General features: G+C 38.1%; 1 protein-coding gene across 1 annotated transcript in view; it reads right to left on the reverse strand.

The window, feature by feature from the left end:
- Window positions 1-15,004, reverse strand: part of ADAMTS19 (ADAM metallopeptidase with thrombospondin type 1 motif 19) — a gene marked incomplete at both ends in the record, with an annotated part of 271,867 nt that overhangs the window by 40,605 nt on the left and 216,258 nt on the right. Inside the window, 2 exons of the mRNA XM_080698493.1 lie at window positions 1,810-1,945; window positions 14,767-14,920. Coding sequence (XP_080554619.1) covers window positions 1,810-1,945; window positions 14,767-14,920 — 290 coding nt within the window. The remainder of the gene's footprint in view (window positions 1-1,809; window positions 1,946-14,766; window positions 14,921-15,004) is intronic.

The raw sequence follows: 15,004 nt of genomic DNA on the forward strand, positions 1-15,004 counted from the left end.
TGATAAAGGGAACACTGATACTCAACTTTTTTTTTTTTGGTGGTACTGGGGTTCCTGGAAGCCCTTCTACCTCCGGGCTACACTCCCAGACCTATTTTATATTTTTTTATTTGGAAAGAGGGTCTCTTAAGCCAGTGTGGCTGGCTTCGAACCTGAGTGATCCTCCTGTCTCCACCTCCCAAGCGCGGGGATTACAAGCGTACGCCACCACGCCCAGCTATTACTCAAATTTTGATCTCTTAAATATGTTGAATCTACAGCAAAGCAAGCCTTGAAATTTTGATGTGGTAACTGAAGAAAGTATTTTCCAAAATCTTTTACCTTTCCAATAACAAGGCATAAATCAGCTCTGGAAGGCTTAATAACTGTGTTTTACAGTGAGGCAGAAGTTGAGATGACTCTGGATTGAAAGAAGTGAGGGAGGCAGCCAGGGAGCAGGGAAGCCATAACTGAGCACCTGCTCGGATGCGCTCCTTTCCAGAGGGCACAGAAGACAACGCACAAACACGGCTGACGGGAGCTGTGGGTCTTCCAACTCTTTCTCCCTTGTTGACTCATTGAGGCGGGAGGTCATGGAGAAGATTATACTAGTTATAAAGGGCTACAAAGTCACAAATTCATTGCATATCATATTGGTGGACTGTACACATCCACCATGGTTCTGTTGAAGAAGCTCTTGTGCAGGAAAGGCCCATTCTCTATTTGACTCCCAGGAACTCACAGCTATGCCTAACTCTCAGCCTCAACAAATCCCTGAGTGTCAGATTTTGGAGATATAAACCCAGCCTCACATTCTTTTATCATCCCCCTTCACAAAAAATATTAGGCCATTTTAAACACTAGGGCTGAGTTTCACTGGAACTCAGCATTATTTATTATTATAGGCATGTGGATTTGTGTGTGTGTGTGTGTGTGTGTGCGCGCGCGTGTGTGTATGTGTGATACTGGAGTTACTGGGAGCTCTTCTACCTCTGGGCTACACTCCCAGACCTATTTTTTATATTTTTATTTGGAAACAGGGTCTCTTAAGCCAACAAGGCTGGCTTTGAACCTGCGCCATCCTCCTGTCTCTACCTCCCAAGCGCGGGGATTACAAGCGTGTGCCACCACGCCCGGCTATAGGCATGTGGATTTTTAGGAGGCCTGAGGATGCAGGCAGGGTAACACAGCCTTGTTGCTAGGCCATCCTGAAATCATGCTCAGGATCCACTCATTAGTCTCTGCTTCATCTTCCTGTCACCAAAGCATGGCTTCCTTTCTTTTCTACTTCACCTTGAACCTCTCAGCATTGTTGCTTGTCCCCTCAGTGGGGATCAGGTGAGGAATCTGATGGTCAGAGATCCGGAATCAGGAAGTCTGCACTGGGACCTGAGCAAGGACATGAGGAGCTAGCCACAGGAACCAGGAGGATGGCGTTGCCCATTTTTCTGGCGAGGTTGGGGTCCTGGCCAGTCCTGCCATGCTCTATTTAACTCTTAGCAAGTTCTGACATCATTTCTGAGAATTCAGAAGCTAAATTCAACTAGATAGCCAGAATTCTGAAGATATGGCCTACAATAATAGTATTACTTCTTGGGTACCCACCCTTGCCCAGGTAAATGGTGTTTTCACACTGTGAATAAAATAGTCAAAGTTGACTATCTGAGCTGTACTTTCTTAGACATTGAGTTTAATAAAGGTTAATATTTTGGTACATCTGTTTTTGTAACATTTCTAAGAAAATATGATTTGAATAACGTTCTGAGTATGTTTAGAGGGCAGCATCATATTATTCAGATGACCCTTTAGTGACAGCTGGGACAGGGTTACCGTGTTTGACAGGGCTGCTCATTGCACTTTCGAATCTGTGCTTCTGGTTTGGTTAAGTATTTGCATTTCTTGTTATCCACAATGCTGATATTTTTGCTCATGATTTTTGTGCAGGACACCGTTGTCTTCCTCTCTCCTAAAAAGTGCAAATAAACATATAAATGAATGTTACTATAGATCTTTATGAAATGGATGTAGGGGATGTTCATGGGCCTACAATTTTCATAGATATTTTAATCAAGTGTTAGGTTGCATCCATGAAAATGAGAGAATTTACAATTTAAGTAACAAATATATCTGCAGGCTTAAGAAATGTCTTCTCCTTGGGGAGCAAATGGCAAGTGACAGTGGCAATGTAAGTTGACAGGAGTTTAATAGATTGTTAGTTGTGATGATCTGTGGCCATCTTTTAGTATGAAATGGTTGAAAATTGCACATGCATAAACATTAGGAGTCCACCTGCCCTGATGGGCTATCTTTCTGGAAACACATGAGTAGGCACATACATATGTGTGCACACCACATCTCCTGTTGAATGGCACCAGCGCTGTGTAGAGAAGCAAACTGACTGAGTATAACTCAGACCTGTATTCCCAAATGATTGCCATCTTCTCTAAGAAAAAACAGCAGACTTATTATCTTTCACCAGATTTCAGAAAACTCACTGTTATACTTTCTGTGCTATGGTAAAGTCTGGTTATAGGAAGTAAAAATGACTTGTATGCTGTGTTCCTTTTGTTTATAGCCCCATAAACACACTTCCTTGAGAAAACTTTCCTCGCTGACTTAAAAACTCTAGTAAATATGTGCTGTTTTCTGTTTCTCTATAAAAGTCTTCAGTGTTCCTGAGAGTAAAGAAAGATAAGCATCGGTATAAGATATAATAATCCATTTTAATGCATTGTTTGACATTATAAAGTAATTAAATCAGCCAGTAATTTAAAGTCAGATGGGTCATAAAGGATTAAGAAGAAATCACAAGTCCTGTGGGTCACAATCTAAAGGCCCGTTAGTTAGGGTCCTATGACTCTCATCCAGAGGTAATTAGGAAGCTCAGAACATTTTTGTTGGTCCTGCCAAACAGGAAGGCTTGGCTGGCGCCACAGAGGTCCCTCTGTCAGTCAACAGGGGAGGTTGGCCTTGGGGTGGAGGGGGGAGGAGGAAAACAGAGTGAAAGCCACTTTAATTCTGTTAAGTATTTTTCACTCAGATTTCAAAGAGGATGGGAAAAGAAAATGGGGTGGCCAGGCAGAAGACAAAAGGCCAGGTATGATTCAGGATCTTTCCCCTAATTCCATATCAACGACAATGAGCATAGCCTGTGAGTGCAATTCATAGTCTTCAAACACATTGACATCTACATGACATGGGTGTATTAACCAACCATTATATCTGAGATTATTATATATCATGTTAGGAGATAATATAGACATTTAGTTCTTTCTGTCAAGAGGGGTAGCACAGTGTTGTCCAAATTATTCACTTTCTGAAGAATCTTGTGATTCTGGTGGAATGCAATAAAGTCTCTGGGAACTCAGTGCAGACAAGAGTGTGAGGCGGGTCACTAGCCCTTCCCTGGAGAGGGAGGAAGCGCGCCCTGGCATTCTAAAGTGTGCATCTGTGGGCCATGATGCAAGGGCCTTGAAGCAGACCTTCAGCTACAGGTTAAATGGTGACCTTCAGATGGATAAATTATGAAAACGCAAGTCCTTCAGGTGAACTGAATTAGAAAACCGCTTCTCCACTGCCAGATATGGTGGTGCACAACTGTAATCCCAGAACTTGGGAGGCTGAGACAGGAGGATTGTAGGTTCGAAGCCAGTCCCAGCAATTTAGGCCCTTTGCAATTTAGCAAGACTGTTTCAAAATAAATAAATAAATAAATAAATAAATAAATAAATAAATAATCGAGTAAATAAATAAATAAATAAATAGGCCTGAGGGTGCCTGGCTTGGCAGATGGAGTATAACTGGATTGCAATCCCTTGGCCAGAGACTTCAAGTATAAACCATCTCCCTGAAAGCCAACAGCTACCCTGTCAGAGGTCGTATCTGCCCAGTGAAGCTCAGGAAGCGAGGTGAGCTGATGCAAGCTTGCAGAGGAAAGACAACCTTTCCTACTCAGGTTACTGTGTGGAACTGTCCAGGCCATTCCTTACCAGAGCAAGAAAGGCAGGCGTGGCATTAGACTTAATCTTAGTAGTGCTCAATACCCACAATGTCAAATAACTGTCAAATCAAATGTTAAAGAGGCAAAAAACAACTTAGGCTTATTTATTTTTTTTTACATAAAGAAAACAGGCCTCAGCTGGGCATGGTGATGCACACCTTAAATCTCTATACTTGGGACGGAGATTACAGGATTACAGTAATTGAGATAGGAGGATAGCAGGTTCCGAGGGCCAGCCTCAAAAACTTATCTGGGCCCTCAGCAAATTAGTGAGAACCTGTTTCTAGTATAAAAAAAAAAAAATGAAAGGAAGAAGAAAAAGAAAAAGAAAAACAGGCCTCACAAGTTAGGAGTTAACTAAATGTAAAAATCTGGGACAGAGTCTTAGTCAACTTCCTTTTAGTTTCCTATGATTCAGGCACTCATTTGTGTATACATTTATACATATTAAATAGATTTTATGCAAGTTTCAATATGATAGTATGTATAAATATTAGTTCTACTTTATGGTGATGCATACTAAAAGTACTATGAAAATAAAGGTAACTCTTATGAAATATAAATATTAGTTTTAAAATTTAATTTAAAGCCATCATAGTTATGACACTCTTTGAGAATATAGTTGCTGAAAGTCATTTAAATAATGACTCTTTGCCAACTAGAGTACAAAAAAGGGTGATAAATGTATGTAATCCAGAAAGGCTTTGCTGAACATAATTGTAGTCACAAAAAAATAACTCAGGGCTAATCATACTGCATTTTTTCCCCCTCCGAAGACATCTAGCCTTGGTAATGTTAGACTGGAGCAAACATATTAAACTATATACAATTTTTTCTTTCCCAGTACTAGGACTGAATTCATGCAGGCCGAGTGCTCTACCACTGAGCTATACCTCCGATCCCCCAAAGTTTTTTAAGTGTAAGTCTTAATATACCCAATGAGATGTGGGCATCAGCATCAGTTTTGAGAGCACCTTTATGGCACTCTTAAGTTGAAGGCCTGTGAGAATGAATGAGGCCATTTCCACTGTAGCAAGGAAGCTTATCTCATACTTTTTTTTCTTTTTTTTGGCAGTTAGGAGAAGCTTGGCCTTACGTTTTTCTTATTTGTTTATTTCATTAAACAAAAACAATAGAATTAGGAGGAAATGTTTTGCTTAGCTGTAGATAGACTATACCTATGACAATACAACTAAGATCTTAAAGCCATATGGAAATGTTATTGTTTGATTTTTAACAATATATTTTTATGTCCCAGACAGCAGAGAAAACTTCCATATTAGCCCCTAATAGTGGTATCTACTCCAGTGCATTCAATACTGTGGAGCCCATGGACAGACAGACGTTGATGACAACACGGTCCTTGCTTCTGAGCCAATAGTAGCCACAAGCTGGCAGCAGCGCGTCACTTGCTTTATGGTAACTGACGTCACCTCTGGGTCATTCTTAGCAAATCAGTCTGGGGAAACTTGTTGGAATATATTCAATATAATTATAAGTAAAATAATCACTATATAGTAATCTCTTTACCAAATTTGGGGCAGAATTTTAAAAGAAAGGTTCATTTTCATTTGCTGATCCCTTGTGCTCTGAATACATATGACAGAGAAGACATTACATTGAGTGAGCCTTGTTATCTAGCCTTACACAGAAGTTGACTTTATTATGTATTGAACCCACAAAATGGATATTTTAAAATAAAATTATTGTCTATCCAGGTGGATCGCATTTCTTGACTTGCATCATAATTTCAGAGACATATACTTGGGTGTAGGTTCAGTGTTTCAATTTGCATAATTGAAATTGTATATGATCAGACATTCCAAATTTTTAGATAAAATTGTGGAGCATAGGAGAGACTACACACACACACACACACACACACACACACACACACACACACACACGCGTGCGTGCGCGTACACACATACATATGCGCTATTCTTTATAGTTTTCTTTTAAATTTTTATTAGATATACATTAATTAAGATGAAGGATTTTAAAAACTTAGGAATATGTAAAATATAAAAGTATAAAATCTTGATAGGCATGGTGGTATACGCTTGTAATCCTCGTGCTTGGGAGGCTGAGACAGGAGGATCGCACAGGTTCGAAGCCAGCCTCAGCTACTGAGTGAGGCTCTCAGCAACTTAGTGAGACCCTGTTTCCAAATAAAGTATAAAAACTAGGTCTGGGAATATAGCCTGGAGGTAGAAAAGCTTCTGGGTTCCACCCCCAGTACCACAAGAAAGAAAGTATAAAGTCTCTCGTATTTAAAATCTCACTGTCTACATTCTAGTGTTCTAACATTTTCCATAAAGAGCAAATCATTCCAGGGCACATCTAAACACATCAACTTACTACTGGAATTAAATTTATTTTGATTTTTATATCCTGAGTTCTTATTTGACCTATAAAATAGATCACTTAAGTCATTTTAATTGGAATTTCCAGGGTACATATTACACAACTATAATAGACTATAATAGCCAATGGAGTGATTTCTTTTGCTATCTGCTCCAAGACACTCTTAAGATTGGATGTCCCATTTTAATGATTTTTTTTTTACATCTTGTTTTTATTTGTCCTTGACTTGGCAAAGTTGTGAGAAACAAACTTTATCACATAAAGTTAACGATTTTTTTCTAGTCCTTCCTATGTAAGGAGCATTCTCCTGTGGTCTCCATTGTACACGCCTGAAGACAATACTTGAATAGTATTTCCTCCTCAATTACAAAATACCAATGGGTGTTTTTACTCTTTTCTAAAGAGCAATTTATTATAGTTATAGGGTACCTTATTTCCCTAGCTGTCAGATTCTCACTATGTATTTTTAACCAGCCAATATAAACTTAAAGATATATGTTGTATGAAAAAAAGTAAAATGTTGATTATTCTTTATGCACACACACACACACACGTGTGTGTGTGTGTGTGTGTGTGTGTGTGTGTGTGTGTTTGGAAATTGAGCCCAAGGGTGCTTTACCACTGAGCTATACCCAAAGCCTTTAATTTTTTTTTTAATTTTCAAACAGGGTCTTCCTAATTTAACATGCACTGGTCTCCAATCTGTGATCCTCCTGTCTCAGCTGCCCACTGTGCCTGGCTTATGCACACATTTTTAAAACTAAAACAACTTTCCAAACTCATGCCATTCCATCTATGTCTTGATCATATAGTCTATATTTCCATAAAACATTTCCCTCAGGCTTTGAGTGTGGTATTAAAATATTTCATTTTTTAATTTTAATAAAAATTGTTTCACATTGTTTATAAAGCTCATATCCAATCCAATCTCATTTTCTTATTTTATGCATGCAACATTTTAATAGGAGCATGTTGGCTAACTTGAGAACTTTCAAGTTAAATTTCACTCAAGTACTAGCATCACTGTCAGGGACCTTCATGAACTGACCTTTTCTCCTATTTTTATGGTCAAATCACTTCCCAATCCCCTGATCATAAACATTCTCACTCACTCCAGGGCCTTTGCACCCATGCTTATCCTTGAAAGGATTTCTATATCTTATTACTCCACATGGTGATTTTAGTATTATCTGATCATTACTAGTGGCCAGTGAGTTCTCTGAAAGCAGAAAACATTCATTTGTGGATTATCCAGCAATAGTGGGTGAACAGGCAGTTCTGGGAAAGGGATGAATGAATAAAACATCAGCATGCAATTTAATCCCTCAGTGATGTTCGTAGGAAGAAGTTCCTCTCAACACTGCATTTCCTTGAATGATGAAAAAGTCATTTGCAAAAAAACTATGATCGATTATGGGAATAGTAATCTATGGCAAATCCAATTTATGGATCACCATTTAGATATCATCGAGCTTGTAAAGGGTTTATGGTAATATAAAAATGTCTCTATTCTGCTAGGGAAACAAAGCAGGACATAAATTATAAAGAAAAAATAATGCTAAGGAAAAATGGAAAATATATTTTGATATACTTTCTGTGGTTCATGACATTTAGTTTTGGAAAAAGAGCACATAGTACTTTTAAAATGGGAAAATGAACTAATTCACTCTTAGAAATGTCCTCTTAAGTCCAATATGTCCTAAAATATTTCAAAAGGCACGGGTGTCTGTACACTGGGAGGCTGTCTGAAGCTTAGAACTGAGGCTTATATCTTTGTGTGATCTGTGCATGGACTTAGTCCTGCAGCACAAAGCCAAGGCCATGAGGCTGGTAGGCTACAGGATCTAAGTAATGTCAAGAATGTGAAACGCTGATTGTTATTTTCTCTCAAATTCTATTTGTTTAGGATTCTCTAAAAGCAAGGTTACCTCTTGATTTATTTCAAAAGGTGTCATTGAATCCTTGCCTCCCCATTTCAGGTTTTTAAAATTTTATTAATCTACTCACTGTGGCAGAATAAATCCCAAAGAAATATGGTTAATGGTAACTCCTCAGATAGCCTTTAGAGTTAATGAAATGACATGTCGTTAATACTTCTGAAGACAATCACTCAAAATACATCTTTTTTTTTTAGCTAGTAAAATTTAAAGTACATCTTTTATGTCAAAAAGATTTTGTAGCACAGTAATTCATACTTCTAAAAAGCCACAACAAAATTAAAGCATCCATTTCAAATACGTTTGATGTTTTAGAACACCAAGGCAAAGTAAATACTTTTTCACAAATATGTTTTAAGCTATGTGAAAAAGGAAAAGACTAATATCAATGGCTGATGCTAAGAGAAAAGTGGTATGTCTATTCCAGTTTTTCTAGAAACATTCTTAGACCTGAAAAAGAATGTGATTTGAAAGGTATACTGTAGCTACTATCTATAGATTACAATGCTGGAAAAGTTTACTTGAGATTACCAGTAATTTTTAGATAACATTTATTCTAAAAAGGAAAATGTTCATATCTTATTAAAACTTATATTAGTAAATTAATACAAATGCATAGTGGATTAAAATGATCTTGAGTTACCATTGTAAAACTTATTTGAAGCTGGGTATGGTGGTACACACCTGTGATCCCAGAACTTGGAAGACTGAGACAGGAGACTTGCAGGTTCCAGGCCAGCCTCAGCAACTTAATTTATTTTTTAATTTATTATTTTATTTTTTAAATTTAATTTATTTAATTTATTATTTATTTTAAAATTTCAAATTAAAAAATAAAAGGGGCTAGGGTATCCCTCAGAGATAGGTAGAATGCCCCTGGTTTCAATTCCCAGTACCAAACAATCTTATTTGAGGTGTTGATATGAAATATCATTAACAGTAAAAATTCAACTATACAAACACTTTTAAATTTTCTTTTTCTTGCTAGGATATAGCTCAATGGTAGAGTGATTGCCTAGTATGCACAAGGCCTGTGTTTGATCCCCAGCACCAAAAAAAGATTTTCTTTTTCCCACTTCTATCAATCTAATGCCTTAAAAGAGAATTCATAAAAAAACATGTCAAACATTGAAACTTTATACTGCCCTGTGATGCGCCTGATTTACTCTTAATGTGTTCCTATGAAGTAAAATAACACTGTTATTATTTCCCTTTGCTGTTGAAGATCAACTTAACATCAATCTGTTTCCAATGTTCTGTGCTTTAAACATACTAAAATTTAATTTATGAAGATGTTGAAAGATAACAAAGCTCTTTCTGACTATAAAGTCAACAACACAAAGTTACAACTGATGTGATTCTTGAAATCCTGTCTATCTACCTTATTTATTAACTAAAAAGGAAAATAATATCCAAAATCTTGGAAATATTTTGGCATTGAACTCAACATGTGCCCCATTAACATAGAAATAATTGAAAACTGTTGACTAAATACAGTGGAACAGAGTCTGGAGAGAAGTTCTACAAACTCTCAAATAGTATAGGACTTGAATATAATTAGTATTTTAGAGTAACAAACATTTGAAATAAAAGTAAGGATATTTTAAAATCTTAAAATGAAACAAATAAATACAACTCTTAAATAAAAGAACACGTTTCTAGGAGACATTCTGTGTTTTGCGGCAAGATTCTACCTAAAGCTGCCTGAGCTGCCCTTGAAGTCTGTCTGGGCAGAAGAAAAGCCTGGAGCTTGAGAATCAGAAACTCTAACCCTGCAGCCACCCATCATGGGCCATACGACTTGGGGAAGCGCTGTGTTTCTCTGTACCTCAACTGTTTCGTGTTGATATTAGGAAATTATACTTAAAGCCAGGAGTGGTGGTTCACCCTTGTAATCCCAGCATTTGGGAGGCTGGGACAGGAGGATCCTGGTTCACACTGACAGCCTCAGTTACTTAGTGAGGCCCTTTGCAACTCAGTGCAACCTTGTTTCAAAATAAAGAATAAGAGCCCAGCGAGGTGGTGCATTCTTGTAATCCCAGCATTTGGAGGCTGAGACTGAGGATCCTGGTTCATGACCAGCCTCAGCTACTTAGGCCCTTAGCAACTCAGTGAGACCCGGTTCCGGTTTCAAAATAAAGAATAAAAAAAAAAAAATAGGGGGTGTAGCTTGGAGGTAAAATGCCTCTGAATTCCATCCCCGTACTGCAAAAAAAAAAAAAAAAAAAGAAAAGAAAAGAAAAAAGGAAGAAAGAAAAGAAAAACAAAATAAAGAATGAAGCATAGGGCTGAGGGTGTAGTTCAGAGGTAGACTGCCCCTGGCTTCCATTCCCAGTATCACAAAAAATAAAAGAAATTATGTTGAAAGAAATCTGATTTAGAAATTGGCCAAAATATTCTAGGAAGTGTTCAATATGATTTAGGGAAACAATTTAAACCTAGATGATTTGCTTTTTCAAACTGAAGACTGACAAGTTTCATATACTTAACTAATTCTAACATAGCTTGTATTATTAGATCACAATTACAAGAAAAAAGTAAGGATAATATAATTAACTGGGAAAATATTTGCCTCCAGATTTTTTAAATGTAAATAGATTTTTCCCTCCAGTGCCGCGGATCAAGCCCAGGGCCTCCTGCCTGCTAGGTAACTGCTCCACCACTGATCTCTGTCCCAGCACAAATGTAAACAGATTTTAATGACCACTTTTCACTGCGACAAAGTGAGCCATTAGCCTCCGCATCAGTCACTACCCAGAGCCCACAGTGATCATGGGGCCTGGGCTGGTCAGTGGACCACAGACAGGACTAAAATTCTCATCTAAATTATAGTAAAGAAAAAATCCGTAACTGGGTATATTTTCATTGTGAATGTGTTTGTGCCTATTTGGGTTTCTGTTGTATATTTGAATAGAGGATGTGAAGCAGAAATCTTCAAGGGAGATAGGCCCTTGCATCAGTGAAGAATGAGTAGAGCAGAGCAACAAGAATTAGGGTGTCTGTCAGCAGGAGAGGATGGGAGAACAGATGAGCTGACGTCACAGGGGCATAATGCCACTCAGGTGTTATGTGGGAAACAAAGCCACCGAAAATTTCCTTCTGGTAAGGATGATATAACACTTTGTATCTCAAGAGAGTGATTTGAAATCTATTTGCTGTAATTACCCCAAAGCCTTTAAGGGCCAAATGTGTGCTGTGTAATATCACCCCTGCCCTGCCCCTGGTATTACCTTTGCTTTGGTGGCCCCAGAGTGTCATTTGTTACAGGCATCAGCTGCAAACCCCAAAGCTCCACGCCCTAAGACAGAGGCCTCTACTGGAAGCCTCAACACCTTTGAATGTTTCCCTTGAAGACACTGTTTCTTGCTTCCTCTCTGACCTCCAATGAAGTGAACACTTTCTTGTCCTTGCCCTTGTAGTTTCTGGATTTGAAGGAGACCTGGGTCTCCCTGGTCCTCACTACTATGACCAAATCTTTCTCCCTTCCTCCTACTAAATCACCAGCTTGGAATCAGACTATACAACATATCACTGTTCTTGTGGTCAAACACCAACTCCCCATTAATTCTTTATCCTGACTTAGATTTTGGTTCCCGGCTAATTGTTACAATCTCCAATATTGCTCCTGACACATTTTACAATTAAAATATCCATTTAAATAATTCTTCAAGTACCACATCTTCTCAGTTCCTGGCCTTCTCTCCTCCCAGTGTTACTGTTTTTACACTGGTTATTCCAGTAACTCCTCTTTTTATTTTTTACCAATCACTATATCTGTTCCATAATCTCATCTCTACTTTCTTTCTTTTTTTTTATGGTGCTGGGAATGGAGCTCAAGGGCTTTCTCCCTCTATCCTACACTCCCAGACCTATTTTATATTTTATTTGAAATCAGGATCTAAGTTGCTGAGAGCCTCACTAAATAGCTGAGGCTGATTTTGAATCTGTGTGATTTTCTCTCTTGTCTCAGCCTCTCAAGTACTGGGATTACAAGCATGTGTCACCATGCCTGGCTTCAGCTTTACTTTCTACCATCTCTTCTTTTTCAAAATTTTAACCCCAGCAGGTCCTATAATCCATGGGTCTTGTCGCCTTTTCTCCTTTAAGCCCCTCATATCTTTTCTTGCTTCCTTAGACAGCTACAGTTCATGGTCTGTCATTTTTAACTTGTTACAAACCACTTTAGGTCAATCATGTGCTCTGCTCTTATTTTATCATACTCACCTGAAAATTCCCAAACTTATTCCACAGAAGCACCTGAGTGCTGTATGTAGCTGGAGGGTAACATTCTCTTGTGAGGATTGGTGCCATGCCAAATCTGGGACTATTAATGGCAAGTGGACCATCAGTGGCTCAGTGCTGCTGCCCACACAAAGCACACATGCCCACCTGGCCCCCTCATCCTCAAGTGACCACTTCACACCTCTCTCTCCAAAACTCCAACACCTTCTTTTCCACCCTCACTCTCTCAAAGTGGCCTTTGTGGCTAGTGATGGATCATCTAGATTGTCTAAGGCCGGCTTCCCCCACCGCATCCCACATGGATATTGTTTCAGTGAATTTCTGCTCTCTTCTTTGTATCACTCGTTTTCGATTCTAGAAAATACACATCGACCGTGTTGAATATTTCTTATTAAAAACAAGAACACACTTCTTTGACTCATATTCCTTTCCAGCTACTGCCACACTTCCCTGCTTTCTTCATTTAGCAACATTTCTAGAGTTAGGTAGAGCTGCTTTCTCCTTTCTTTCTGCTATTCATCTCTTGAATCCATCCCCCTTAGTCTTTTTGGTGAACGTGTCATTAAAATTAAATCTTTAGAAAGTCAGTACTGGCCTACATGTTTCAAATATCAGAGTATAGTTTACAATACAATGTATTTAATTGTTATGATTCTTAGTCTACATTAATTTTTACTTAGCAATTTTTGATACGGTTGATCATTCTTCTCTTCTTATAACAGCTTCTTCACTTCCCTTACAGGAGAGCTTTCTCTCCTGCTTCTCTTTTTCCGTTGTTGTTGGCTTCTTCCTATCTCTAAATTCTGAATGGTAAGTACCCAAGGCTCAGTTCACTAACTACTTCTAGTCTCTGTATTCTAATATATCCTGCTTATCTCTAGCCTTATATATTTTTTTTCTGAACACCAGACTTCAAGTTATACCCCCAGTCCTTTTTCAGTTTTTTATTGTGAAACTGTGTCTAAGTTGCCGAGGGCCTTGAGACTGCGATCCTCTTGTCTCAGCCTCCTACGTACTGGGATTACAGGTGTGCACCATTATGCTCAGTTCACAGTAATAAACTTTTAAGACATGAGCCAGAATAAGTCTCTCCTCTACTGAACCTTCTCATAAGCACTTCACATCATTCAGAGCAAAGGAAGGCCATGTTAGACTTTGTGCTAGTTTTTGAACATGCCAGTCCTATTCTTCCCTCAGGACTTGCCCCTAAAACCTACCATAGACATGCCGGTAGTTGGTACCTGCCTGGGTATCAATAATTTCATTGCACAGAAAACAAAATAAATGGGTTCACTTTTTTGCACAAATCTTGTCATATTATATACTATACATACATATGTGTATTTAATTTTTATATATTGATTATTTTTTCCTTTTAGCCTTAGAAGGATCTAAGAGCTATACTAAATGTTATTAAGTGAAGTGAGAACTGAAATAATATGCTGGTGATGCTCACGGATGCACATCGAACTTGGAGAAATTGTGACCTGGGATCCAACCTTGCCCTTCTACTGACTGTTCTGTGGGCAACAACATCATGAAACATTGATGCTAGGTTATTTCCTGGCCTCACATTGAATGCTGAGGTAACTTTGTTCTTTTGCCTCCTCAATTTCTAATATAAAAAACAAAAACTGCAAAACATGTGAGCACAATTTCAGAATGCTTCAGTATTTATTGAAAATAATGACATTTTAAAAAAGCTAGCATGCAAATGAATTGGAAAAATTCAGTTATTTTCTTCCCATGTTTTGTATATTTAGCCTAAGTATGTAGGCTAGACATACTTTTATTTAGTAGACAACATAAAAGTAAATTCAACTCTATTCTGTCAAAGTAGCCTTTGATCTAACTCAGCTCTACATTCTTGTGGGCAGATGTATTTTGGAACTGAGAATTTTTTTTAAAGAAGTAATGCAGTGTGTAAGTTTACCTAACATCTTCAATGGAGTCTAGAAAGCCTGGTGTATTAAAAACAAATGCATTAATATTTATGCTATGCTATACAGTGACTAACTAATCATGTTATATAAAATTTGTAACAATTTAAAGTAGCTTTTTTCAGTTTAAGTCCAAAGCAGTTCAGGTGGCTAGCCACTATCCATGTCATAAAACCCGGCTTCCAATCCTTTAGAGATTTTTGGATTACAGACTAGGGATTTTGAATCTGTCTAATTATCAATGGCTATTCAGAAAACAGCAACTCCATTTGGGGGAGAAAAATGTGTTAAAATCCTTCACCTCCTCCGCACGTAGCATCGCAGTCTTCCCAGCCTGTGTGCGTCCACATGAAGAGGGGCTCGGGTGCCTTGGCACTCTGGTTCTCTGGAAGGGGGTCAGATGGGATGGTATATTCATAGTGGAGACCATAATTCTGATCTTGAAACAGGAGCACCTATAGGATAAAAAATAAGGCAGAGAGTTCAAGCTAGAGCAAACACAAGTAAAGCATAAAACTAAGGATATTGAGGCTTTAAAT

This window comes from Muscardinus avellanarius, assembly GCF_963383645.1.
Source record: "Muscardinus avellanarius genome assembly, chromosome: 7".
In the NCBI taxonomy this organism is placed as follows: domain Eukaryota; kingdom Metazoa; phylum Chordata; class Mammalia; order Rodentia; family Gliridae; genus Muscardinus; species Muscardinus avellanarius.